We start from the raw sequence: 26,431 nt of genomic DNA on the forward strand, positions 1-26,431 counted from the left end.
GTGACCAGTCAGGTTCCCTGGCTGCCCTGTTGCCAGCCCTGCTCCTGAAGAGGAAACCATCGATTTCTTAGGATCTTTGCAACATTTCAGCAAATTCAAATGTTAGTCCCCACATGGGGGGACCTGGGTAACAGGGCTTTGCTTCTTGAAGCCATTTTGAGTGGCAGTGGCATTTGGGCCCAAGAAAATGTGAGTTTGATGACTTGACCATCTTAGAGTGGTGACTGGTTGTTAGGGCTCGATTTTTGTCACCTGCGGTCATGGCTGCCTTCTGGGTACCAAGAGCTTGCTTTTTGCTGGGTGACCACAAATCCACCCAAAAACGTTCAAGGGAGGTGGTGTACCCCATATTGTCCACGAGGAAACTGGCTTGTTGAAACGGGTTTGTCCTTAAGGGTTTTTTTTCTTTTTAAATTATTTATTTGACTGCACTGGGTCCTAGTTGCAGCACACAGGATTTTCAGTCTTGGTTGCAGCATTTGTTGTTGGTGTTCAGTCGCTCAGTCGTGTCTGACTCTTTGCGACCCCATGGACTGCAGCACACCAGGCTTCCCTGTCCTTCACTGTCTCCTGGAGTTTGTTCAAACTCACATCCATTGAGATGGTGATGCCATCCAACCATCTCATCCTCTGTCATTCCCTTCTCCTCCTGCCTTCAATCTTTCCCAGCATCAGGGTCTTTTCCAATGAGTTGGCTCTTCACATCAGGTGGCCAAACTATTGGAGCTTCATCTTCAGCATCAGTCCTTCCAATGAATATTCAGGTTGATTTCCTTTAAAGGGTTGACTGGTTGCAGCATGCTGGATCTTGAACTGCAGCATTTGAACTTAGTTGGAGCACGTGGGATCTAGTTCCCTGACCAGGGATCGAACCCAGGCCCCTTGCATTGGGAGTGTGGACTCTTAGCCACTGGACCACCAGGGAGGTCCCCCAGGGCTGTCCTTTAATGAAGCTTTAATGGGATGACCTTCTCCCCTCCAGGCAGAAAACTTCCTACAGATGATGGAGACCTGCAGCCAATCCCTAGGCTTCCAGCTCGGAGAGGTAGGTTCCTGGGTCCTCCAGGAGGGTGGGGATGGGCTTGGGGCAAAGGGTGCATCCTTGTGTCCCTCACCCACGACCCTGCGCTTCCAGAACCAGGGGAGCCAGCCCTCCCTCAGTGAGCAACCCAGCCAGGACCCCCAGCACCCAGGGGCCACGCCCCCACAGACCTCCAGTCTCCAGGATCTAGACTTCGAAGACGTCCTGGTCATGAGGTCATCTGACTGGTTCCAGCGATCCCCCAGAGTGAACAGTGACACAGTCCGCCAGCGAGACACGCAGCCGTGCTGGGACTTGGAGCCCCAGTTTTCACAGGATATTCTGACGGAGCAGCTCTGGGAGATTTTTGCTGGGACCCAGGACCAGGGAGAGCACCCAAGACACAGGAGTAAGCCTCCCTGGGGGTGAGGAGACAGGGGGGCTCAGGCCACGTGGAGAGGCAGCATCTGTTGAACTTGGTTGCCCTGCCTTCTCTCCCTTATCCCTTCCTGTCATTCTAGTGACAGACCAGGTGCCAGGCCATGTAAGTAACTGGAATCCTCAGTACCCAGAGGAGAGGGCTTTGTCTTGACTGGGTTCCCTGGTAGGGACCTCTGGGTGCCTGTGGGATTGGCCTGCCCACCCCCTTACCCCTTGGAGACCCTCAGAGAATACCTGCAGCTCAGCCTCAATGGAAGGATGGGACTTCTGGCAGCTAGAGCGTCTTGTCTACACTGCCTGGACCCTCCCACCGTGTTCCACTTCTCAGACTAACCCTGGCACATCTTTGGTTTGAACTGATTTCCCCAATTCCCATGGGCAGGAGAGCCAGGAGCCAGGACCACGATACTTGGGAGTGAAAATGCTTCCCAAGGACACTCTGGGTAATCCAGGGGGAGAAGGGCAGTCCGCCCTGGGAGGGAGGGGGCATGCTTGCCACTGATTCAGTCTTGTCTCTGCCCAGTTTTCCTCCCACCCACTCCCTCCCCCAGCTCCTCTGAGGGCTCCCGAGAGGGAAGCCCAAGCCTGGGTGCTGTAGGACAGGAGATGCTCTCCCACATGGCCCAGGTAAGACCTTGCACTCCACACAAAAGCTAGGGGGGAGGTGGTCAAGACAGGAGGAGGATGTGGCTCAGGTGTGACCTCATCCACCCACAGGAGCTTGCCAGGAAGACCTATCAATTTCTGAAGCCCATGTAAGTATGTCCCAACCTGTGGTCTGAGGCTAGGGAAGCCCAGATGTAGGGATGAGAAGACTTTCTGGAGGAAGGGGCAAAATGCTTAGGATCTTGAAGGATGAATAGGAGTTTGGGATAGGACAAAGCATTCAGGGCAGAGGGGAGCAGTGTTCCATTACAGGAGACAGAGAATACCTGGAGGAATGTGTATAGGACCTTGGGGGATGTAGAGTGTGCTGGAGAAATGAGGCTTGAGAGAATCCATAAACCTGAAGAGGAAGGAAGCCCTTTTAGGGTTTGCTGGGTGCCCTACTCCAGGCAGAGAAGCTCTCAGGCAGGCTGCTGATTCTGAGGCCTTCTCTCTCAAGATGCTGGGACCTCGAGGACTTTGAAAACACATGGAATAGGCCTGATGCCTTGCCTTGGCAGTCCAGGAAGCTGGCGGTTCCACACAGAGTGGAGAAGATGCGGAGACTAGAACATGGGGAGCCCGTGCTGGCCACGGCTATCAGCAGCTTCACCCGGCACGCCTTCACCTGCAGCAGGGGTGGCGTCAAGGTGTGGAGCCTGGTGGGCCAGGTGATGAAGGCCAGGTTTCCAGAGAGCTTCTTGAGAGTAGAGGTGAGGGCTCTGGGGCGGGGCTTGTGGGAACTGGGAGTGCCCTGCCCCCTGCAGGGGAGGAAGCTCACCTCAGACTCTGCCCACCCCAGACACCAGGGGCCTACCTGCGCACCTGCCTGCTGTTCTCAAACAGCACAACCCTGCTCACGGGCGGCCACAACCTGGCTGGTGTGAGCCTGTGGGACCTGACAGCGCCTTCCCTGCGCGTGAGAGCCGAACTGCCCTGCGCGGGCCTCACCTGCCAGGCCCTGGCTGCCAGCCCCGAGGACAGCCTGGCTTTTGCTGGCTTCACCAATGGCAGCGTCAGGATCTGGGACCTGCGGGACTGGAGTGTGGTCAGGTGTGGCCCAGGGGAGAGCCTCTTCCTGTCTTGGCCCCTGAGCAGGAACCCAGCAGTTTCAAGGCCAAAGCCCCTCTCCTTTGGGAACTCTTACATTGGAAAGTTGAAGACCTGGGTTCATGTCATGGCTGGGCTATTTGTCTGAAGCCCTGTTGTGGGACTTCTTGTCTGCCTTCGTTTCCCCATCTGTCACCCCGATGTGATTGGGCAACATAATTCCCAGTTGGGGAGCTGTGCCAGGCCCTGTGGGGTGCTGAGCAGCATCCCAGCCCTCACCCACTCAATGCTAGGAGCACAGATATCCCCAGGCATGGTCCCCTGGGGCTTAGACTCACCCCTGGGGAGTGTGATTGGGTGTCCCCGGGGGTGCAGAGCTTAAAGTCTGAGCTCTGACCTCCCACCCTATGCCTCTCCTGGGCCAGGGACCTGCCTGGACATCCGAACGGTGCCAAGAGCATTGCTGTTAAAGACCAGCACGTCTGGACAGGGGGTCTGGATGCCTGCCTGCGGTGCTGGGATCTGAGGGCCACTGGGGAGCCCCAAGAATACCAGTTTGAATCTCAGGTGTGCAGCTGGGATGGGTCCTGCTTGGTCAGTAGCAGCTGGGCCTGGGACTGAAGGAGGTTGATGCTGGGGGAAGGGCAGGGGGAGTGGTACCTCAAGTCTCCGTGATGCTGTGAAGAGAGGGTTGCTTAGCTACATCCCCCTCCATTGCCCAGATAACATTGGATGCTTTTGTACTCTGTATCAAGGGATCATATTCTGAGTCTCTGTGATAATCTGGTAAGGTAGAGAGGACCACACTCATATTGTAGATGACCCAACCTAGGCCGGAAATGTGAAGTTGCTTGTTGGTGCCTCCCAGCCAGGAAGCGGGCAGGTGGTCAGGCCCCCAGGGTGGGTTCCTGGGCTCCTGCCACCTCTTGACCTGGCTAGGACCTGACCAATGTTTTCCTTGCTGTCTTCTCCCCAGATAATGAGCCTGTCCCCCAGCCCCCACGAGGACTGGGTGCTGGTGGGCACGGCCAATGGCCAGCAGTGGCTGCAGCCCAGCCTCGGGGGCCAGAAGCGCATGGTGGGGTGTAAGGACGGCACCATCCTTGAACTCAAGTTCTCCCCTGTGGGTGAGTGGCCAGGAAGGACCGGGGAGTCCCCCGTGGGCCCCAGCGGTCCTCAGCCTCCCACAGGGCGCTGCCTCACTCAGACCCACTCCACCCAGCCCTTTCTTCTCTTTTTTTAATATTTATGTATTTGACTGCACTGGGTCTTAGTTGCGGCATAAAAGATCTTTAGCTGCAGCATGTGGGATCTAGTTCCCTGACCAGGGATCAAACCTGGGGCCCCTGCATTGGGAGCATGGAGTGTTACCCCCTGGACCACCAGGAAAGTCTCCTTCTCAGCCCTTTCTGACCCCTCCTGACCAACCCCCCTGACCATGCCCTTCATCAGCAGGAACTCCCCTGAGAGATGCTATCTGCAGGGGCTCACTCTGGGAGGTGTGAGGGCTCCAGTCCTCAGCTGCCAGCTTTCTCTGTGACTGGGCCCCCCCTGCCTCTTCCCAGGCCAGTGGTGGGTGAGTGTGGGGACAGACAACCTGGTCAGCATCTTCAGCATGCCCGCGGGGACCCTGGCGCTCCAGGTACAAGGGTAGGGCAGGAGGGTGGCGCATGCGTGTCCTGGGTGCTGAGGGGCCAGGTCTGGGGGTCCAAATGCAGAGGCCCCCACCAAAAGGGACCACGTTTGAACGGATGGGCAGATGTTAAGAACAAGAATGGGCGAGTCCCTCGCTCTGCCCCCCAACCCTCCCAGGTGCCCGAGAGATCCTCTGTCATGTGCTGTGACGTGTCCCCCAGCAACCACCTGATCGTCACAGGGTGCAGGGACCACGCCTCGGTGTACCAGCTCACATACTGAGGGCTCGCCGGGGTGGGCGGGCTCGCATGATGAGCGATCTTTGTCATGTGTAATAAAGCAATTGGAAAAAGCACTGGTCCAGTGCTGTGTCCTGTCCCCTGGCACCTCATGGAGGTTTGAAGGGACTTTGTCCAGCCCAGGTCTCTACATTTGAGTCCACCTCTCCTGAGAGTCAGGTCAGAGCCACTGACCCTTGTCGTCAAGAGAACTGGACATGGAGCCCCCTGCCTTATTTCTTTCCCTGAGTGTGTGGAGGAAATGGCAACCCCCTCCAGTATTTTTGCCTGGAGGATTCCATGGACAGAGGAGCCTGGCAGGCCACAGTCCATGGGATTGCAAAAAGACTGAAGCGGCTTAGCACGTGTAGCATGAGGGATCTTAGTTCCCCAACCAGGCGTGGAACCCATGCCCCCTGCAGTGGAAAAGTGGAGTCTTAACCTGTGGACTGCCAGGGAAGTCTCTGGAGCCCTTCTTCCTGCTCCACTGAGCTCTTGTGATCTCATGGAGAGATGCTCCCAGCCCTGCCTGCACAGCCCCAGGAGTGGCTCCTCAGTCCTTCCCAAGATACCCGTGTCCATATAGACCAGGGCTTCTACTCCCCAGGGGTGAGTCTAAGCCCAGGGGACCATGTCTGGGGACATCTGTGCTCCTGGCATTGAGTGGGTAGGGGCTGGGATGCTGCTCAGCACCCCACAGGGCCTGGCACAGCTCCCCAGCTGGGAATTATGCAGCCCCAATGTCAGCTGTGCCGAGGAGACACTGGTTTACTGGGGGTGGCTCTTGCTGGCCAGCACTTTTCCACCCACTAAGTAAGGTTCTGAAATCACCATTTGCTCACCCTGTCCCTCCAGGATGAGCAATGTCCCCAGTTCCCCAACCCAAAACAAAAAGGCAGTTGTGATAAATACATTTATTTCCCCAAGGTCCTCCTGTGTATCTGGCCCCACATTCAGCAGGGGAGGACACGAGGGGTCAGCCAGAGCATGGATGAGATTTAGGGCTCATGGTAGGACTAGGGGGGAGGTTCGGAATGACCCTCCCCTGGGAGTCAGGCCAGGGATGCAGGAAGAAGGGGGTCTCAGTAGACCACCTCATACACAGTGGCCTTCTTGTCCCCAGAGCCTGTCACGATGTACTTGTTGTTCCCGGAGATGTCACAACTGAGCACGGAGGAGGACTCCTTGGACTGTGGACAGGAGAGGGCGGGGGAGGGGAGAGTGAGGCGCGGCCAAGGCCAGCACGGTCTGGCTCGTGCTCCTGACCACCTGCACATTCAGAGGGAAGACACAAGGCAACTGGGGCAGCGCCTGTCCCCAGGGGTGAGCTATGGTCAAGGCCGGAGCTGAGACAGGACTTGGGGCCCAACACGGGGAGCCTAGCCATGAGGACAGAAGGAGGGTAACAGTTCTTCCAGAGAACAGTGATGATGCTCCTGGGAAGAGCAGGACCTCAGTTCCCTAGAACAGGAGAACCACCATCTCCTGGGAAGCTCAGAGAGGGTGTGTACCAGACATGAGGTCACACAGCACAGAAGACAGCTAAGGCTTAAAGTAGGATGACCTACACCAGCACTCTGCGAACTGTTTCTTTTTTTGTCCATGCAGCTTAAGGGATCTTAGTTCCCTGACCAGGGATTGAACCTAAGCTCTGGGCAGTGAGAGCACAGAGTCCTAACCACTGGACCACCAGGGAATTCCCTCAGCAATCTACTTCTGAAAAGGGCCCAGTGGTAAATTTTCAGGCTTTTACCTGAAAGCTCATTTAAGTCCAATGAGCTCTGGCCCTTAAGTGCAAGGACGAAATCAGTCAGTGTTACATCATCTACTATTTTTTTTTCCCTAACAACCCTTTAAAAAATGTAAAAACTGTTCCTCATCGAGCAGGATGGCTCTAAGAAAGATGCCAGAGTAAGTGTTGTGGAGGATGGAGAGAAATCGGAACCCTTCCATATTGCCAGTGGGAATGAAAAATTTGGGAAAGATTCTGGCAGTTCCTCCAAAGATTAAACAACTCTCAGCAATTCCATTCCAAGATATCTGCCCAGGAGAAATGAAAACAAGCATGCACAGGAGAATGTACATGAATGTTCACAGCAGCGCAATTCACAGCAGCCCAGAAGTGGAGACAACCCTAGTACCAACCAACAGGTGATGGATGAACACAGTATGGCCCATCCACACAGTAGAATATTAGCCTCTATATATTCCTTAAAACAGAAGGAAGCTCTGACACCTGCTACATCATGGATGGACCTTGGGGATGTGATGCTCAGTGAGAGAAGCGAGACACAGAAGAATAAATTTTGTGTGATCCCACTTACATGAGTCATCAAATCCACAGAGACAGGAAGTAGATGGTGGGGCCAGGGGATGGGAAGTCAGTGTCTCATGGGGACAGAGTTTCAGTATGGGAAGATGAGAAAGTTCTGGAGATGATGGTAGGGATGGTTGTAGGACAGTGTGGATGTACTTAATGCCACTGAGCCCTGCATGTAAAAATGGTCAAGATGGTGAATTTTATATGGATTTATCACAACACTTCCCTGGTGGCTCAGATGGTAAAGTGTCTGCCTACAATGCGGGAGACCTGGGTTCAATCCCTGGGTCAGGAAGATCCCTTAGAGAAGGAAATGGCAACCCACTCCAGTATTCTTGCCTGGAAAATCCCATGGACGGAGGAGCCTGGTAGACTACAGTCCATGGGGTTGCAGAGTCGGACATGGCTGAGCAACTTCACTTCACAACTAATAACACAGTTTGTGCACAAATGTGGCCTTCAGGCTGACCGCCTGCTTTAGTAGCTCCAGGCTGTTGAGGACGCTCCCCTGTTCAACCCCTACCCCTCTCTGGGTCCTGGGGCACCTGGCGTCCTGCAGTGGTGGTGGTGGGGGGCGGAAACCTCAGACATGCAGTACCTGGAAGATGCTGGCCCCGTATGGCGTCCTCCAGGCGTTGAGCAGGTTGTCCTTCCCCGTGCTCACGAACCACCGCCCTGGGGGAGGAGGGTGAGGAGTTCAGGAGCGAGGTGGACTGGAAGAAGCCAGGGCTAGGGGTGGCGGACAGAGACAGAGCAACCTGGTCTGCCTCTCCCTCCCCTTCCTGCACCTCTGCCCTCCCCTGGCGGACAGGAAGCCCCTTTGCTGAGGCTCCAGCCTTACCCCCGAGTGCCAGACAGTGAACCCAAGGTCCCAAAGAGCTCCAACTGACCTTCAAGAAGGGGGAGCCCCAAGAGAGGCTGGCCAGATAAAAATAGGGTGCCCAGGGAGTTCCCTACTTGTCCAGTGGTTAGACCGTGCTTTCACTGCTGAGGGACCAGGTTCAATCCCTGCTTGGGGAACTAAAATCCCAAAAGCGATGTGGCGTGGCCAAAACGCAGGCAAAGAAGCAAAACAAAAGGAGAAACCAGGGCGCTCAGTTACGTTTGAACCTGAGATCAACCACGCATCGTTTTTAGTACAGGTAGGTCCCAAATAGTTCATTATCTATTTTTTAACACATATTTATTTATTTGGCTGTGCCAGGTCTTAGTTAGGGCATGTGGGATCTAGTTCCCGGACCAGGGATTAAACCCAGGCTCCCTGTATTGGAAGCCACGGGGCCACCAGGGAAGTCCCTCTGTTTGTTTTTTTTAAGTATATGTAAGTTCCATGAACTACTTGGGATATATCAATACTGAAAACAACAAAAAAATTAGTGTAAGTATATCCCATGCAATATTTGAGATCTATCTGCACTAAAATAGTATAAATTATAGCTCATGCATTTTGGGGACATACTTATGCTAATAAATTATGTGCTGTTTAGTGTACAAGTATATCCCACAAGGTGCTTAAGACATGCTAACAAATTCTTTGTCCATTAGAGCAGTGATCCCCAACCTTTTTGGCACGAGGGACCGATTTCATGGAAGACAATTTTTCCATGGGGAACAAGATAAGAGGGGTGGCTTCAGGGTGATTCCAGCGCATGACATTTATTGTGCACTATTCCTATTACTGGAGAAGGCAATGGCACCCCACTCCAGTACTGTTGCCTGGAGAATCCCCTGGACGGAGAAGCCTGGTGGGCTGCAGTCCATGGGGTCGCTAAGAGTCGGACACGACTGAGCCACTTCACTTTCACTTTCCACTTTCATGCATTAGAGAAGGAAATGGCAACCCACTCCAGTGTTCTTGCCTGGAGAATCCCAGGGACGGGGGAGCCTGGTGGGCTGCCGTCTATGGGGTCACACAGAGTCAGACACGACTGAAGCGACTTAGCAGCAGCAGCATTCCTATTATTATTACATCGGCTCTACCTTAGATCATCAGGCAATAGATCCCAAGGTTTGGGACCTCTAGTTAGAGTATGTCCCATGCAGTAGGGACATACTTCTATTAAGCAGTGATGTGCTGTTTATCTAAGATGCAAATGTAATCGGGCATCCTCGTTTTCTGTTGTGAGTTTTTGTCGTCGTTATGTTTTGGCAACCCTGCCCCAGCGCCCCAGCTCCCAGAGGCCCCACCCAAGCCCCAGAGACGCACCACAGGAGGCGAACTTGAGGGACAGAACGCAGCTCTCGTGGAGATGCAGCTGGTATTTCTCAGGCTTCCGGACATGTAGGAGCTCCACACTACTGCTCTCCATGCCAACGGCCAGCCAGTCCTGGTTAGGGCAGTGGCCCAGGGAAAAAATCTAGGGGGTGAAGAGAGGAGACAAAAAATCCCTTGGCATGTGGTGGGGGGTGCCCAGAGCTTGGGGGGCCCGGGGAGGAAGGGAGCGGTCCAACGTTCTGCCACTGCAGCTCCTGCATGGAGAGGCAGCTGGCCCTGGGCCTGGAGCAGAGCGCAGCAGGCAACTGCGTGTCGAATCATTAATATTAATCAGAATTACATGGAGCCCCGGGGCCTCACATCCATTATCTTCTCTGAACGCACAACAGCTCTGGGAGGGAGGGAGGGAAGGGGTGAAGCCAGCGAGCACCGCAGCTCCCCTTGAGCAGATGGTGGAAGGGAAGCTGAGGCCATGTCCAGCTCAAGGTCACAGAGCAAGTCCGAGAAAGACCAGGCCTCCCGACACCCAGCCTGGAACGTTCCCTACTTGCCAACACCTCTTTTTACTTTGATTTGAAAGGATGCAGTGGCCTCGTCGGTCTGTGCGCCACGTCAAGCACAGCACAGAGAGCAGTAAGGCCCTCTTCACTCCTAAGCCTTTCTAAGTCTTCCTGATAAATGAGACACATGTGGAAAGAACCATACATTCACAACAGAGAGAAGAGTAGAAGGTTTTGCATGTTCCGGGCCATATAGAAGCATCCCTGTATAAAGAAGAGGGTGGGCTGGGGGGATGGGAGATATTCACCATGGGATCACCAGATATGAAGCCACCCATCTAAGTGTTGGGGACAGGGGATGGACAACTGTATCCACCTGCACTCCTGATGTCCTTATCAAAGGAAACTTCAAGCTAAACAGAAGGTAAAATGAGTTTGGAAGCTAGTTCCCAGCAGGCTTCAAGGAGACAAATTGTTGATGGGTTTTGAAGGATGGGTAGGAGTTTACCAGTTGGAGGAAGGAAGGGAAAGGCAGGTCAGTCAGAGGGAACAATAAGTGGGAAGATCTAGAGGGGTCACAGGGCACGGTGTGTGTAAGACTAGGGCACAAAGGCCTTAAAAAAACATGCCGAGGAGCTCACAACCTGCCCCCAAAGCAGCAGGAGACAGGATCTGAGTCCAAGGTACCTGAAGACTTGTCCTTGGCTCAGCCCCTGAAGGCTCAGCCCCGGGAGCCCCATGATTCTGTCCAGCTCCTTTACTACATCCTTCAGTCTCGATTTTCAGAGCACCCCTAACAGAGACCTCTCTGTGTCCAGCTCCTACATCAGCTTCTATCTATCCCCTGGGGTCAGCAGCTTCTCCGTGATGAGTCCTGGGGTGGGGGTAGGTCAGGAGCTCTCAGTAGGGTCAAGAGGTTGAAGGCTGGGAGGAGAAACCGCTACACAGAAGACAAAGGAACAGGGGAATGGCTTGGCAGGATCATCTAGGAAGATGATCTGAGGGTCTTAGTACCCTCACAGCTTGGTATGAATCATCTCCTTTGTGTTTCCCTGTGTCTGTCTTTGAAGGACTGATTAAAGAGGAATGACTGTGGATGTGTCTCAAGGACAAGAAAGATGGACACAGAGGGTAGGTGTTTGGTCCTGTCTGGCGTCTGGGTGCCTCAGGGGGAGAGGAAGGGAGGCTGGCTTCCTGGAGCTTGTGTCCCACTTCTGCCAGACCCTGTGTGGCACCTGGGAGCTGAAGTCATGCTGCTGCAGCTGGCGCCCCTCCCGCAGGTCCCAGCAGCGCACGGTGTTGTCCAGGCCCCCTGTCCAGAGCCGAGTGCCATAATCCGAAATGTCGATGCAGCTGGCCCCATCCGTGTGGCCCTGGAACTGCCTGGAGAAAGGAGGGCCCAAGTGTCAACCCTGGAGGCGGTGCTGCTTTAGCATCTTCCCAGGCAGCACCAACAGAAGAGGGCAGGAGCTTGCCCGAGGTCACAGGGCACCGGCCACCCACCTGACCATGGTCTGGTTCTGCAGGTCCCAGACCACGATGTTGCCATCGCTGCAGCAGGAGAAGCAGACCTTGGCGTCAGGACTGACGGCCAGGGCATAGCAGGCGGGCGCTGAGGAGGTCAGCTCTGCCTTGATGCGAGGAGTGGGTGCCGCCAGGTCCCAGATGGACAAGGTGCTGGCTTCACCGCCCACAATCAGACTCCGGCCGTCAGGCAGCAACTTGCAGGAACGAATGTAGTTGTCCCGGTTCTGGGAGGGGAGAGAAACGAGGACAGTAGGTGGGACCTCCAGCCAAGCCTGCAGGAACCCAGCTGAAGAAATCATCCCACTGGTCTATAAGCTCTGCCCCTGGTTGGCCCTTGAATTCCACCCATTGGCCCATAAACCCCATCCCTGTTGGGCTATAATCACCTGTCGGTGCCCTAAGAGCTCTGCCCCTAACTGGCCAAAAGCCCAACCCTGGTTGGCTTATAAACTCCACCCATTGACCTATAGCGCCACCCCTAGGTGGCCTATAAGCCCTGCCCCTCTGGCCTGCAAGGTCCCCATCCCTTGTCTGCAGGCCCCGCCCCATGTGTCTACAGGCCCTGCCTCATGTATCTGCAGGCCCCGCCCCACCCTCACCAGGCAGTCCAGCTGGGCCACTGGCATCTTGGCGCCGGGCTGGCCCACGTCCCACACCTTCACGCAGCCCTTGCCACCCGTGTACACGTGCTGTGTGGAGCCGCTGATGGTGACTGCGCAGACCACCTCGCCGTGCGCCAGCGTGTGCAGCTGCCGCGCGTGCCGTGGGATGCCCGCGCCTACCAGTGCATCGGAAGGGAAGGGCACCGGCTGCATCTGCCCGTCCGCAGACACGTGGAAGGAGTAGGCCCTGGACGGGAGGTGGGGCATGAGGCACAAGGAGCCGGGACACTCCTTACCCTCAACCCCCAGGGCAGGGAGGGGTCTTCCCCTGCCTGTGCCTCCATGTGTTTAGGCACAGGGCCCCAGGATCAAAGGTTGACGTGGCATGGTCAGCGCGATACAAAAGAGGAAGTGGTCCGGCTGTGGCCTGGCGCGTGGGAAGCAAGCACTTAGTAGGAGTTGGTGAAACAGAAGATCCAGGAAGATGCCTTGTGAATTTCAGACAACACAGTCCAATAGCAGCCACACAGGGCCAGTTAAATTTAAAGAAATGTAAAATTTCAGTTCCTCAGTTGCAGTGACCACATTTGAAGTGCTCAATAAGCCACAGATGGCAGATGGCTCTCAGATCAGACAGCCCTAAGTATAGAATGTTCTCCTCATGGCAAAAAGTTCTACCGATCTTGGGGCCAGCTCATCCTCTGGGGTGGGATGCATTATTGGGTATGGAGCAGCATCCTTGGGTCCCATGCTTCTAGAGGCTAGAAGCATTGGGGTGTGACAACCAAACATATCACCAGACTTCACCAAATGTCCTGGGGGAGGGGCAGCACAAAATCTATGCCCTGCTGAGAACCCCTGTCTAGATCTTGCTTGTTACATATCTCTTTATCCAGACAGCAACTCTGGGAGCCCCAATTATCTTACAGAAGAGACTTTTGCGACAGGCAGAGGGAGAGCCCAATCCCCACCCCACTATATAAGCACCTCAGAGGAGGCAGGGAGCGCCACCCTGGTACTCACGGCTTTCCCCCAGGGATGGTGGGCAGGGAGGAAGAGATGGACGACCCTCGGAGATGTGGGTGAGACTCAAATGCCATCTGCCAAAACACCAATGGGGGTGTCATGGGGAGGGTGACTAAAACCTGTGTCTGCCTCTCCCGCGCTCACTTGCCACATCCCTCTATGTTTATCAGAGGACCCCTCCCCACCAATTTGTTTATCAGCCCCTCCCCAAAAAGGGAAGGTGCCCTCTTCTCTACCTATCCTACAGATGGGAAAGTGCAGGCTTTCACATGAGGGAACCCCAAGTTCTCTAGCTGGAGAATCCTAGCACCCCAGAGTTGGAGGGATCCTGATGAATCTCCTGTCCAATGCTCAGAACAGGGGTCAGCAGACCATGGCCCCCTGCTTGTATTTGTAAATAAAGTTTTATTGGCACACACAGCCATACCCATTCCTGTATTTTTGTCTAGGATGGTTTTGAGCTATGAAAGCAGAGTCAGGTAGTTGTGATAGGAACCAACTGGTCTGCCAAGCCAAAAATGCTCACTATCTGGCCCTTTACAGAAAACATTGCTGACCTCTGTTTTAGAGAGTCACTTGCAAGTGCCCATCCAGCCTCTGTCCTGGGATAACTCTAGTGACAGACATTTTATTCCCTCTGGAGGCATCTACACCCACTTCAGGATGGCTCACTCTAGCCAGCATGCACCCCAGTACTGGGGCCCACACAGACCTTGTCTCCTCCCCTTGCTGCAGCTCAGGGCTCTCATGCCTCTCCTTTAGCTCCTCCTCATGGATATCACTTCTGTCCTCTCCCTGGGCTAGTTCTTTCTCTGCAATCTATCATAATCATTGAAGTCCCTCAAAAATAAGGGCAAACTACTATACACCATCTGCCAGAAGGCTGAAGGGGACCCTCACATTCCATGTCTGGGGTTTTGTTTCTCTTAATGCAGCATGATCACAGTTGTCTTTTCCATAGTCACAGGTGCTTATCTGTACTAAGCTTGTGGGACTACTGAGACCGTCAGATCATCTTCTCACATGCACTCACCAAGTCAGGACGCCCCTCACTTTCCCCATTCCCTGGTCTTTCTACGTGTAACTGGTTTCTCCTCCCAGCCCCCAGCCTCTGGGTCCTGCTGACACCTGGCATCTCTCACCCTGAGGACTCACCATGGGAGAGCGTCCGTACACCACAGAGCCGCTGGCCTGGGGGGACAGGTGGAGGCTGACGTAGGAGCTGGGCACGGAGAGGTCCCCGTTAAGGACACTGTGGGAGCCCAGGCTGAAGGATGTGCTGAAGGGACTGGACAGGGTCAGGGGACTCCTCAGGGCTGAGTAAGAAGAGACAAAGACAGGTTTTCAAACATGTTGGGGTCAGGTCCAACTGCCTTAGGGGAGTTCCAAGGCTCTCATGTTCTAGCACAGCATCCAGCATTCCCTGTCCTATCTCTAGACACTTAACAGATGCTGTTCACTCTGGCCAACAAGCCTTTCCCTTTCCTTTTTCAGTTACTGAACTCCTACTCACCCTTCAAAACCCAGACTCAATTGTCCAGCAACATCTCAGGAACATCCTCAAACCTCCCCCACTCTACCCCTAACCTCCAACCTTGCCCATCTTGAGTCTCTCCCTCTACCCCAACCCCCATAATAATGATGGGGAAAGTGAAGCTCAGAGAAGTCAGGTCACTTGCCCAAAGTCACACAGCCAGTAAGTGTCCAAAGCTGACCTCAAATGCAAGCATGTGTAACTCCAAAACTTGTCTTTCTAGGGTACTGGAGCCCCCAGGAAAGTTACTTCCCCTCTCTGGGCCTCAGCTGACCCCTGCCACCATCAAGCCAAGACAATGAAGAAACAAGAGGCCCAGCGTGAGGCAGTGTCTAGCTCAGAGTCATGGAAAGTGCAAGGTAATGCCAGGGCTGTAAGCCAGACCTCCTGCCTCCCCACCCCCATTGTCAAGAGCTCCCCAGCAGGGAGCAGGGACTTACCAATACTGTCTGTGGAAGGGGCAGGCTTGGCTGCTAGCTGGCGGAGGTGACTGACCGAGCTGGGCCCAGGGGTGGATGCGTCCTGGGGCGGGGAGGAGTCGCAGGATTTGGAGGCAGGAGTGCTGGCCGGAAGATCGTTCTGGGGGAAAGGGCAAGACTGAACACCACCAGACACCTGGTGCCTTGCAGCCCAAGGATCTGGGCGGAAGGTGAGAGCAGGTACACTTGGGGCAGACCAGGGCTCATGGCAGGTATACACAGACACCTGGGGACAGGCCCCACAGGTGACCCCCTGAGCACAGGGCCCATGTGAGCATCCGTGCACATCCGAATGCCAGATGGACATCTGAGCATCGGGCCTCGGGGTGCACACACAGGAACCCACACAGTCTTGGGAGAATCGCACGTGTGTGATAAGGTATACGATGCAGCCACAGGGTAAAAAAGGCGGTGAACATTCACACACTTGGGGCAAGTTGGGCCCGTGGGGATCATGAGAGAAGGCAGTACACAGACTTAGAGGGTGTTACATCCTTTAGGGTAGAGGACCAAACTCTAGGATGGGCTCTGCAAGCAGGAGACCACAGCGTGTTCCCAAGGCAAGACCCTAGTACTGCTGGTCACCCACTTGCTCCCCATGAGGAGGGGATGTCTCCCACTGCTGTCCCTCCCCATGGGGACCCTGGAAGAGAGGGGAAGCTGAACCTCCATGTAGGAATAAGCTCCACCTCAGCTTTCTGTCATCGCTTTCTTTGCCTTTCAAGAAACTTCACATCCTCATCTTGTGTGGGCTTGCACCCTATCTTTCCTTCACAGGATCACACGTTTTGTGACAACCACATTCACACACCCATGGCAGGGAGTAGTTGGGGCCAACATGGGGACAGGGGGGCCACTGGGGGCTTCTCCATTAAAACAGCACTGCCCCTCCCCCTCTGCATCTCCTTGGCATGGGAAGAGGGCACAGGAGATGCCATGGGAGCCCCAACCTTGGCAGTTGCCATAGCAACCTGCTGGGAGGGGAAGCCTAGAAACCGACACAGTCTCCCTGGTAAGTGCAGGGCAGGGGTCTGGGGAAGAATTGGGGGCAGGGACAAATCGAGCTGAATTGAGAATGCCCGGGGGGGTTGGGAGGGTGGGGGAGTGCTTTCAGGTGGTCCCCTACACCAGGCATCAAACATCAGGAGAAGCAAGGAGAAAGTTTTTCTGGTATGAGTCATCTTTCCTTACAGTTGGGGCTGGTGTGTGTGTCCCCAAGGCCTTAACACTCCCAGGGCTGGAGTCAGCCTGGCCAGTTGCCAATTCTATAGTTTCACTCACTGTGTTTATTTTCACTGACTTCCTATCTATTGCTAGAGACACTTGTTTTCCACATAAGATGGTGAGTTATCTTTTAATATTATTTACAAAGTTGCGGAATGAGTCCACTTAGGAAAAATTACTGGGCTAAGGCAGAGGTGGATTTTTAGGGACATAATAATCAGGAAGGGAATGCTGGAGCACACCAGCCTGGCTCATTTCTCTCATCCCACATCTAACACGGCAGTCTGTTTTCAGGTCCCTGGGATGAATAAAATGAGTTTCAAGGCCCCCCCCCCGCCACTTACCAGGACGAGTTCCTTGGCTCTGGGGAGCGGTGAGCCAAGGCTGGAGGCCAAGGAGGCTGGACTGTCCACAAGGTCCCGACGAGCAGGGATGCAGGTAGGTGCCTTTCCACATGGGGTGGTTGCTGGGCTGGGGGGCTCGGAGGGTTGGTCCTGGGTTTGAGGAGGTGACGATGAATGGGGAGGGCACTGAAGTGGCAGAGGAAGGAGAGCTCCTCTCTATACCCTACCTGTGTCCCACCCCGACCTCTAGAATGGACATCTAGGACCCACCTTGGGAGGATTATGAAACCTCCCTGTGCCTCAGTTGATTCATCGGTACAATGGGTTTAAGGACATAAGCTACACAGAGCAACAACTCTATATGGGCGTAGTTTTGTTTCCCCCCATCGAATAGATGAGGAAAAGTGAGGCCAAGGAAGGGGTGTCACTGCCCTGAAGTCACGCAGAGAACCAGGGCATGAAGCCACTTCCATTGCCTGCCTCTGGGTTTCTCTGGGCCTCAGTTTCCCCACCTATGCTATGGACAGGAGGTCAGCCTGGGATGTCCTGGTTTTCCCTACTGCCCCTGGCCCCATAGCATCCCCATCCCAGCCATCCCACAGAGAGGGGAACACAAGGCCCCCCAACTCTCCCAGATAACCCACTGCCTGCTCTGTGCCCAGATCAGACCTGAGGTCACAGCGGGAAGAGCCTGGACCCTGACTCACCTCGTCCACCACCAGGTTGTAATCGCTCTTGTCCTCGTCACTTTCCTGGGGGGACACGGGGGGAAGAGAGCTCACCCTGGCCCTACCCCTGCCTCCACACCCCCTTACATCTCCTTGGGAGGGTCTGATTGGGATTCTGGGGCTTGTTTCATTTGTTCAAGTACAAAGGAGGCCAGTGGGGGAAATCTCTCAAGGGAGAAGAATGGAGAAGATGAATATGAGCACCCAAGAGGTGCTGTGTGGCCTCAGTTTACCACTCTGTGCAGTGGGGTGAGAGCCAGAGGCCAGGAGCCTTACCTCCTTACCTCCTTCCCAGCTCTCGACCCACAGAGGCAATCAACCTCTCAGGCTGGTCGGCCTCACCCCACCCCCATCTGCCCACCCAAGTCCATGCGCGCCTCCCCCTCTACTCACATAAGGTCCTGATAGATCCTTCTCCTCAGCTCTCTGCTTTCCATTTCCACCCAGGCCACTGGGCCGCTCCTCTTCCACCACACTCTCCGGGGGTGAGGGAGACACACTCTGCAGAGCCACATGGGCCAGGTGGGAGAAAGAGTCAGAGCCCTGAGCCCAAGACTGGGTCCTGGCCCAGCCAGAACCGAGGAGCCTCATCACTGTTATTAGGATCTGTGCCCCAAGCTTCTCATCTGGAAAAAAGGACCTTCCAAGGGCCGATTCAGTGGAATTGTGACAATCACAAATGTCCCCAGATATCACCCAAGGGCCCCTGGGGGGCACCCATGCAAACTGAAATAAGCTCTGACTGCAAAATGCATTCGGAGCTTGGAGACAGAAAAGATCCCATTAAGACTGTTTTATGTTGTGCATTTGGGTTCTGAGGGAGGCATGAGCCAACCTTGCAGGTCTCTTTGCATGGCCCTGCAATAAACCTTTCTCTGCTCAAAAACAAAAAAAAACAAAAAAAACCAACCTTTTATGTTGATTACAGGTTGAAATATTGTAGATGCATTGTGTTAAATAAAATTTACTGTTGAAATTCATTTCACCTGCTTAACTTTCCTAATGTGGCTACTGGAAAATTCATAGTGATGTTTACAGAAAGTTAAATGTGTGATTGAAAATGCATGGGAACACACACACACTCGAGTGCGTGTAAAACCATGAAGTGGGAATAAGCCCTGTGGGGTGCACCCATGTCCATTTTCTGACTGTGACACTGTATTTTAGTTCTGAAAGATGTTATCACTGGGTGAGGGGTACAGGGGACCTCCTTGTACATTTCTTTGCAACCTCCCTGCACATCTGTAATGATTTCAAAACTAAACAATTTTTAAAAACTACCTACAGGGCTCACGTGATATTTCTGTTGTGCAGCCCTCTTGTAGATGATAAAAATGGAGAGGATGAGGGATAAATTAATGACAGAGGAATGGATGGAATGCTACCCAGGCATGCATTCATTTATTCTATTGCAAAAATTGCTAGAGATGGAAAATTTGAAATAAATAAAACTCTAGTCTTATGGGCAGCCCCCTACCCCCCCAAAAAAAGGCTACACAGTGTGAAAGCGGGATGTGGTCTCCTTCTGAGGCCCTAACAGCTCAGAACAAGCAGCTTCAGCCACATGTGAATACAAAGCAAATGTTAGGTAAGAGGGCAAGTCCCCGGAGCCCCTCAACTTACCCTGCTAGGGACTCTCTCCACTGGCAGGCGGGGGTGAGGTAAAGAGAGAGAAAGGAAAAGAAGTGGGGGGTTATATCCCATGGTGCTAGAGTGCTCAGCCGTCCACAGCACATAAAGCCCTCTTCCCAACTCAGAAACTCCCTCCTCCTTCTAACACCCTGGCAAGGAGTGGACTATCCCTTCCCTGCACCATTCAGATAGATGCCCAGAGAGGTTTATAACTTGCCCAAAGACACATAGCCCATGGAGAACAGAATTGAACCTGCAACTCTGCAGCCCCCTCCGTTCCCTCACATTTATTTTTTTATTTTATTTATTATTTCTTTTAAGGCTGTGCTGGGTTTTCGCTGCTGTGTGGGCTACTCTCTAGTTGAGTTACGCGAGCTTCTCATTGCAGTGGCTTCTTCTTGTGGAGCACGGGCTCTAAGGAGCGCAGGCTTCAGCAGTTGTGGCTCCTTGGCTCTAGAGCACAGGTTCAATTATTGTGGCACACAGGCTTAGTTGCTGCACAGCACGTGGGATCATCCTGGACCAGGGATTGATCCCGTGTCTCCTGCATTAGCAGGCAGCTTCTTTACCACTGAGCCACCTGGGAAATCCCATCCCTCTCATTTAGATGAGTTTAGTGGTCCTGCTACCCTCTCCCCACTCCCCCAGCCCCTTCCATCGGGGATGTCCACTCACCTCTGGACCCCTCCGCCTCCACGCCTGCCCGCTCCTCCTTGGTGACTGCGGCCAGCTGAGCCTGGGCAGCCAGGGCTCCCGACAGGGCCAGCAGCCCTGTGGCACTGCCGCCCACCAGCCCCGCTGGGCGAGGGGTGAGGGGCACAGGGGGGGCGTGGTGGGCCAGTGGCTGGAGCTGCTGCTGCTGGAGAGGAGGGGGGTGGGCCAGGGGCGGGCGGGGGCGGGCCCTGGGAGCCCCCGCTTCCCCTAGCCGAAGCCGGAGAGGCTGTGTCTGGGCAGACAGGGCCTGCCTTGGGGTCTCCAAGGCTACCGGAGCCCAGGTCAGCTAGCTGCCCACCCAGCACCCCCAGCTTCACCACCAAGGGCGGGGTGGGCGCCAGATGACTCACCCCAATGAGGCTGTTCAGCTCCCCGACTGTCACCTGCTTGGCCCGCTCCACGGCCTGCAGGACCTGCTGTTGGTGCTGGAGGTAGGGGTGGGGTCAGGGACACTCAGGAGAGCACCCTTATCTGATCAGAGACCCTACCTTTCAGACAACACCCTCTGGGACCCCCCCTTTAAAATCAGTCACACCCTGCAGGCATATGGGATCTTAGTTCCCTGACCAGGAATCCAACCCGCGCCCCCTCCAGTGGGGGCACTGGACCATCAGGAAAGCACCCGCCCCTCTTCTTCTCTCACTTGCTCTATTTTCTTTCTCTCCTTTCAAAATCAGGAAACAAACAAAGCAATGCAGTGCAGTTCAAACCAATACTTAGAAAGCGGAGTTTATACATCAGAGTCCCCGCCTTCGGCACTACTGACGTCGTGGCTGGGTCACCCTGTATGGGGACCGTCCCGGGCACTGTGGTGTGTGGAGCCCCGTCCCTGCCCCCAACACTCACTGGATGCCAGAAACACCCCCAGTAGTGACAAGCACAAAGGTCCCCACCATCACCCAGTGTCCCCTGAGGACAGAATCACCGCCAGTAAAGAACCACTGTACAAATAAGCAGCCGTGGACCAATCACCCAGGTCACAAAATACAAACTGGCAGTCTCTAAAGGCCCCCCATGCACCCCACCCTCATCCCGCCCTCCTTCCTTCCTTCCTCTCCCCTCTTTCACACGGTGATAAAACATCCTCAACTGCACTGTTGGATACAGAAGCCATTTGCAGCCACTGAGCACTTGAAATGTGGCTGGTGCAACTGAGGAACGAGATGCCTCCTTTAATCAATTTGACAGAAATTTACATATTAATTTAATGTAATATATTATAAAAGAAATAAAAATTAATACAGATGTAAATGGCCACACATAGCTAGTGGCTCCTATGTTCTCTCTAAGGCCACTTTTGCACCCAAACTACCCAGGATGGAGATTGGGGCTGTTCCCACTAAGGAGGTGTCAGGATACTGATGGGGTGTCCTGTATGGGGCACACCTGAAAGGGTGTGTCCAGGCCAGGGGTTGGTATGTTTTGACTGCAAAGGGCCAGAGAGTCAATAATTTTGGTTTTGTAGGCCATAGGGTCTCTATGGAAACTACTCAGCTCTGCCATTTTATGGTGAAAGCTGCCATAGACAATAAGAACATGAATGGGCATGGCTGTGTGCCAATAAAACTTTATTTACAAAACAAGGGAAGGGCCAGTGATTTAGCCCTCAGGTTGCTGTATGCTGACTTCTGGTCTAGAAGCATGGAATTTCCTGGGACACATGTGTGTCTTAATTCACTCCTTCCCGAAGTCCTTTTACCCCATTTCCTACTATAGTTTGGCCTCTGTCACGTTGGGCCACCTTGTTCAGACACCATCTCTAAATCCGAGACCAGACAGAATGAATCTCATTCCATCTCAAGAGCCCAGAAACCTTGATGGGGTTTTGATGGGGTCCAAACCAAAAGGAGCATCTTCCCCTTTTGTGGTCTCCAACACAGTAAGGGCCCCCTGTGTAGCCACCTTGTGTCAGAATCTGTCCTCTCATCTCTCTGGAGATAGAATGTTCCAGATGGAAGCAGGAATGGGGGTTGCAAAGGTCCCGAAGAGCTTAGGGCATTTGCACAAGGGCTAACTTTATTTTTTAAGTTTCAATGAAGTGCTCACACTCTCTTGCCTTATCTGTCCCTTTCCACATTTTTGTATTATTGTGATTACAAGTACATAAGAGTTACCCTTTAACCATGTTTAAGTGGCATTAAGCATATTCACATTGTCCTGCAACCATTCCCACAATCATCTCCAGAGCTTTTTCATCTTCCCAAATGGAAACTCTGTCCCCATGAAGTATTGACTCCCTGTTCCCTCCCCCAGCCCTTGGCCCCACCACCTACTTCCTGTCTCTGTGGATCTGACTCCTCCAGGGACCTCCTGTGAATGGAATCACATAGTATATGTCCTTTTGTGACTGGCTGATTTCCATCAGCATAATGTAGGGACTAAGTACCAGGGACAGACTTTTATTAGGTGTTTACTAAACACCAGCATCATCTTCACCACCTTGTATGTAGCCGCTGTTCTAAATTTTATGACGGAGGCACAGAGAGGGCAAGCCACTAGTCCAAGGCCACGTGGCCAGGATTTGGACCGAGGCAGCCTGGCTGCAGGTTTGAGCACCAACCCCCTTCCCTCTCAGCCAACACCTGCCTCCATCCGGAAAGTCCCAGCCCAGCCAGTGCCTAGACCCCCAGGCCAAATCCTTCTTCCAGTTCCCCTCCCCCACCCCCATGAAACCCACTTACCTCTTGAGTCAGGAAGGGGATAATCTGAGCACAGATCCCACTGAGACGCTTCACAATCTCGGCCTGGCAGGAAGCAACGGGGAGGAGGCTTGGAGGGCAGGCTGTCAATCCACAACCTCAACTCCAGGGCACAACAAGCCTTGCAAAGCTTGGGGTGAGGGGCCTATCACCCACAGGTGCAAATATGGGACACAGGCTGAGAGTCTGGCAGAGAGGCTGTCCACCTGATGTCCAGTGCAGCCTTGAGCTGGGAGACAGGACGGATATACCACCTGCCAGACCCACTCAACAGAGATTCCCAGAAAGCAGGTGCAGCCGCCCAGTGCAGACTGGGACCTACCCCCGCTCCCCCAGGAGCTTTGAGTTCAGCATAAACAGAGGGAGTGGAGCCCCCGCCTGAAGTCCCAAGTTCAAGCCCTGCCTGGACCCAGGTCTTTCCCAGGCATGGCCCCTCTCTAGGTTGCCCCTGTGCCCTGTGGCTGCAGTCAGCAGGCCATCCCAGTATACCACACTCAGGAGTGTGATGCTATAAGAAATACACATTGTGGGGGAAAGAATTTGAAAAATAGCTACATGTATATGTATAGCTGTCCCTTTGCTGCATACCTGAAATTAACACAACATTGTTAATCAACTCTAACCCAAATAAAACAAAAAGTTAAAATATATGTATATACATTTGCTCTTTGCCCTGTTCTTGGCACAGAGCTCCTACAACCTTAGGGATTTCACAATAGCAGCAGCGAGAGGAGCATCTTTTGTCATTCACAATAAGTCCATGTCACCCACACTTGAGTGACACTTAGGGATGGAACTTCTCTCAGTCCTACCCCCAACCCCCGACCTCCAAGGAGGGGAGAGGGGCTGGGGGTGGCAGAGAGCTTCCTGGTGGGTAGATGCATGTTTGTGCTGGGAGACAGTGCCCGGAGAGGGCATAGAAGCTCCAGGCCCTTCTCCATAACCTTGTCCTGTGTATCTCTTCCATCAGGCTGTTTCTAAGTCATATCTTTTATCATAAATGGGTAATATAAGTAAGAGCTTTCCTGAGTTCTGTGAGCCATTCTGGCAAAACATCAGACCAGGGAGTGGGTTATGGGAACTCTGATTTATAGCTGGTGGGTCAGAGGCCCAGGAGGCAGGGGCAGTCCTGTGGGGCCCTAATCCTAACGCTGAACCACTGGGGTTTGCACTGACTCTGGGTAGGTGTGTTAGGGTTGAATTGAAGCATAGGGACACCCAGCTGGTGTCAGATTTCCAGAACTGTTCTGTGTAGCGAAAACACACACATTTGGTGTCAGAGAGTGGGTTAGAAATAGTGTGGTTTTACTTGTAGGTTTCATCTGGGACCGGGGCTGGGCAGGGAGTGCCCCATAGAGGCTGAACAGAGGGGAAATATGTGAGTGGGTGGGGAAGGGGGTTTTCTGTCAGTCTGTGCTTTGCCTCTGCCTGAGTTACAGAGCTGCTGGATGCACCTGGGTGAGGCTGTGTCTTCCATCTCATACCAGGAGGGTGGAACCAGGCTCCCAGAGCTGGGATCCACCCCATAAAGAGGCCTAGTTCATGCACCCAAAGGACCACACCATGCTGCAGGCAAACAAGCCCCCTCCTACCCACCCCAGACCCAGCAGAACCCACAGAGACCCAGAAAAGCATGCCAAGGCAGGCTCCCTCCATGCACTCCCAGCTCACCCTCACTTCTTCCCACTCACCAGAAAGACCCTAGGCTCTGCCGATTTATTCTAATATTCTGATGGACAGAACCCAAGATTCCATCAACCTTAGAATCTCCGGGTCCCTCTCGTCCTCTTAGAAAACTTTATCTTGGGTGCATGGGTGATTCTATGACAAAATTCTCCCCTCCCCTTTAGAAACCATCAAAAAATCTTGAGATCAGCCTCAGGATCTGGGGGTTAATCTCGGGCAAATGGAGCCAATTTCAGAACCTTCAGGTATGACTCAGAACCCTGAGATCACTCTCAGACATAGAAGACAGTCTCAGAACCTTGGATCATTAGCATTAATCTTAGAACCTTCAAAATGGTATCAGAACCTAGGGGTTCCATCTCAGACCCTAAGGATCCATCTCCATATGTCAGATACATTGAGCTGAAAGGGACCTCTAAGACTGTCCGTTTGTCTCCTTCTTAGGACAGAAGTCCCTCCCCACGCTCTGTGACCTGGCTGCTGGCCTCTGCTACAAGGAAGCCTGGCCCCTGTCTGCTGCCCACATCTCTCCTGAACAAGATCTCCAGAAATTCATTTTCAAGGCTGAAATCTGGCCCCTGGTCCCAGAGGTTTCAGGATAAGACGTCTGCTCCCTGGGCCTGTGACTGCTGGAGATCTGGGTCCCTCTCATAGCTTCCAGACCCCTCTCCTCCCTACTGGACACCCTTACCCCCAACACACTGTTACCTGCTTATGCATTTCGATGTTGAGCCCGTAGGACATTTCATAGTACTGCAAAGGAAAGGCCATCTGGCAGTGTCCATCGTAGCCATGGATGTCCAACTGCACTGGGTGACTGGGTCTTCCAACAGCCCCCAGACTCAGGGCATCACAGCAGGACCCAGAGCCTCCCAGCTCCTTGGGGGCCCAGAGAGAGAGCCCAGAGGAGAAAGCAGGACTCTCTTCCCTCCATTCTCTCTAGGGGGTGGGGTAGATGAGCAGTGCCCAGAGACCCCAGCCCCTCAGAGATGCCCAGGAGGAGAGGAGGTATCCTCGATTTATTGTTCCAAGAGCTGGGAGACAGCCTGGAACCCCAAGCAGCCCATTTTACAGATGAGGGAAATTGAGGCCTACAGCCGGCTGGGGACATGTCCCAGAGGGGTATTGGAGTTGGGGTTCATGCCCGTCGTATTTCAACTCACAGACAAGCCATCTTCCCCACTGCCTCCCACCCAGTATGACGACCCCCTCACCATGACATAATGTCGCTGCATTTCTGTCTTCTCACTGGCCAACTTCTCACACTCCAGCTTGAGGCTGGGAAGAGGATGGAACATTGGGATTCCACTCTCCTTGCCCCCCAGCAGAGACACCCACGGACCCCTTCTGGGCCAGTTTCCACAGTGATGAGATTGGCTCTCCCCCATCCCACCTCCACACACCCACCCCTCAACTCCCGCTCCCAGGCCGGCCCCATCCCTTGCCAGGCTCCAAGTGTCCCAGCACTGGACGGGCTGTCCTCCTCACCTACGCTTCTACCTGGAAGCCCTCCTCTCGGCCCTGGGGTCCCTCCGTCCTCCCAGCACGCTGGTGACCCCGCCCCTCTCCCCCAGGCGAGCCCCCTGGGGAGGGGCGCCCCGGTCCCCCACCCCTTACCTGTGGTACTGAGCCTGAAGAAACTGGAATTCTTCTTTGATGCGATCGCAGATCTCCAAGATCGAGAACTTGAAGGGCTGGCCGGACTGAAGCGGGGTCTTGGGGGGGACGCCCAGGTCTGAGTTCCTGGACGCCCGGCGCCCGCCACCTCCCCGCAGCCCGAGCCCCCACTCACCGGGTGCCTTCCCTGGGGGTACATCCTGCCGATCCAGGAGGCCCTCCGCCACGATTCCGGAGCTTGACGATCTGGGGGGGCCAGGCGAAGGCGGGGTGGGGGAGAGGCTGGGGTGGGGGGTCTGCCCGAGAAAGAAGGGGCAGCGGCGTGGGGCAGGGGACCCTGGAGTTCCCCCGCCCCCCGAGCGAGCGCGCGGTGTCGCGGGGACCAAGGGGCGCCGAGGCCCCCGCCGGGCGTGGGGCGCGCGACCGGCGCAGAAGGTCGGGCGAGCGGCGGCCGGTTTCCGAGGCGCGGGCGGCGGGCCCCGCGCGGAGCCGCCTCCCTCCGGCGGGGCTCGGC

The 26,431-nt window shown here is 54.3% G+C and overlaps 2 protein-coding genes and 1 long non-coding RNA gene across 10 annotated transcripts in view; 2 read left to right on the forward strand and 1 right to left on the reverse strand.

The window, feature by feature from the left end:
* Positions 1-5,147, forward strand: part of TLE6 (TLE family member 6, subcortical maternal complex member) — a 49,043-nt gene extending 43,896 nt beyond the window's left edge. For all 7 annotated transcript variants that reach the window (XM_027547163.1, XM_027547166.1, XM_027547167.1 and 4 more), the window contains 12 exons: positions 983-1,045; positions 1,136-1,430; positions 1,543-1,565; positions 1,845-1,905; positions 1,986-2,089; positions 2,180-2,217; positions 2,568-2,820; positions 2,910-3,160; positions 3,583-3,724; positions 4,134-4,284; positions 4,723-4,799; positions 4,970-5,147. In XM_027547163.1, the coding sequence (XP_027402964.1) occupies positions 983-1,045; positions 1,136-1,430; positions 1,543-1,565; positions 1,845-1,905; positions 1,986-2,089; positions 2,180-2,217; positions 2,568-2,820; positions 2,910-3,160; positions 3,583-3,724; positions 4,134-4,284; positions 4,723-4,799; positions 4,970-5,074 (1,563 nt within the window). In that variant the 3' untranslated portion in view covers positions 5,075-5,147. The remainder of the gene's footprint in view (positions 1-982; positions 1,046-1,135; positions 1,431-1,542; positions 1,566-1,844; positions 1,906-1,985; positions 2,090-2,179; positions 2,218-2,567; positions 2,821-2,909; positions 3,161-3,582; positions 3,725-4,133; positions 4,285-4,722; positions 4,800-4,969) is intronic.
* An 822-nt stretch (positions 5,148-5,969) lies between these two features.
* TLE2 (TLE family member 2, transcriptional corepressor) lies at positions 5,970-26,431 on the reverse strand. 2 transcript variants are annotated; one of them, XM_027547161.1, is made up of 20 exons: positions 26,093-26,431; positions 25,918-26,015; positions 25,515-25,578; positions 25,009-25,053; positions 22,597-22,659; positions 20,266-20,340; positions 19,877-20,057; positions 19,193-19,212; positions 17,963-18,070; positions 17,549-17,593; positions 16,842-16,991; positions 15,235-15,373; positions 14,416-14,576; positions 13,258-13,334; positions 12,232-12,481; positions 11,609-11,856; positions 11,341-11,488; positions 9,597-9,747; positions 7,989-8,065; positions 5,970-6,260 (listed from the first exon to the last, which is right to left on the reverse strand). In XM_027547161.1, exons 1-20 carry the CDS (start codon positions 26,114-26,116, stop codon positions 6,153-6,155), a joined length of 2,232 nt encoding a protein of 743 aa, XP_027402962.1. In that variant the 5' UTR covers positions 26,117-26,431; the 3' UTR covers positions 5,970-6,152. The 2 variants fall into 2 exon arrangements, with proteins under 2 accessions (XP_027402962.1, XP_027402961.1); XM_027547160.1 differs by having other exon boundaries at positions 19,877-20,060.
* LOC113895692 lies at positions 11,151-16,878 on the forward strand. The gene is made up of 3 exons (XR_003511912.1): positions 11,151-11,236; positions 15,018-15,153; positions 16,792-16,878. It is a non-coding gene; the product is annotated as an uncharacterized LOC113895692 (long non-coding RNA).

The sequence above is a fragment of the Bos indicus x Bos taurus genome, chromosome 7 (assembly GCF_003369695.1).
Source record: "Bos indicus x Bos taurus breed Angus x Brahman F1 hybrid chromosome 7, Bos_hybrid_MaternalHap_v2.0, whole genome shotgun sequence".
Taxonomy (NCBI): Eukaryota; Metazoa; Chordata; class Mammalia; order Artiodactyla; family Bovidae; genus Bos; species Bos indicus x Bos taurus.

What these genes read in the sequence shown, in the direction of transcription:
- TLE2 (XM_027547160.1), bottom strand. Translation starts at nt 26,116, where the DNA reads ATGTACCCCCAGGGAAGGCACCCG. An exon ending in CCCTTCCACAGACAGTATTG is followed by an intron (nt 14,577 to 15,234) that starts GTAAGTCCCTGC and finishes CTTCTTACTCAG; the next exon opens with CCCTGAGGAGTCCCCTGACC. An exon ending in ACGGGGCCAGCATCTTCCAG is followed by an intron (nt 6,261 to 7,988) that starts GTACTGCATGTC and finishes TCCTGTCCACAG; the next exon opens with TCCAAGGAGTCCTCCTCCGT.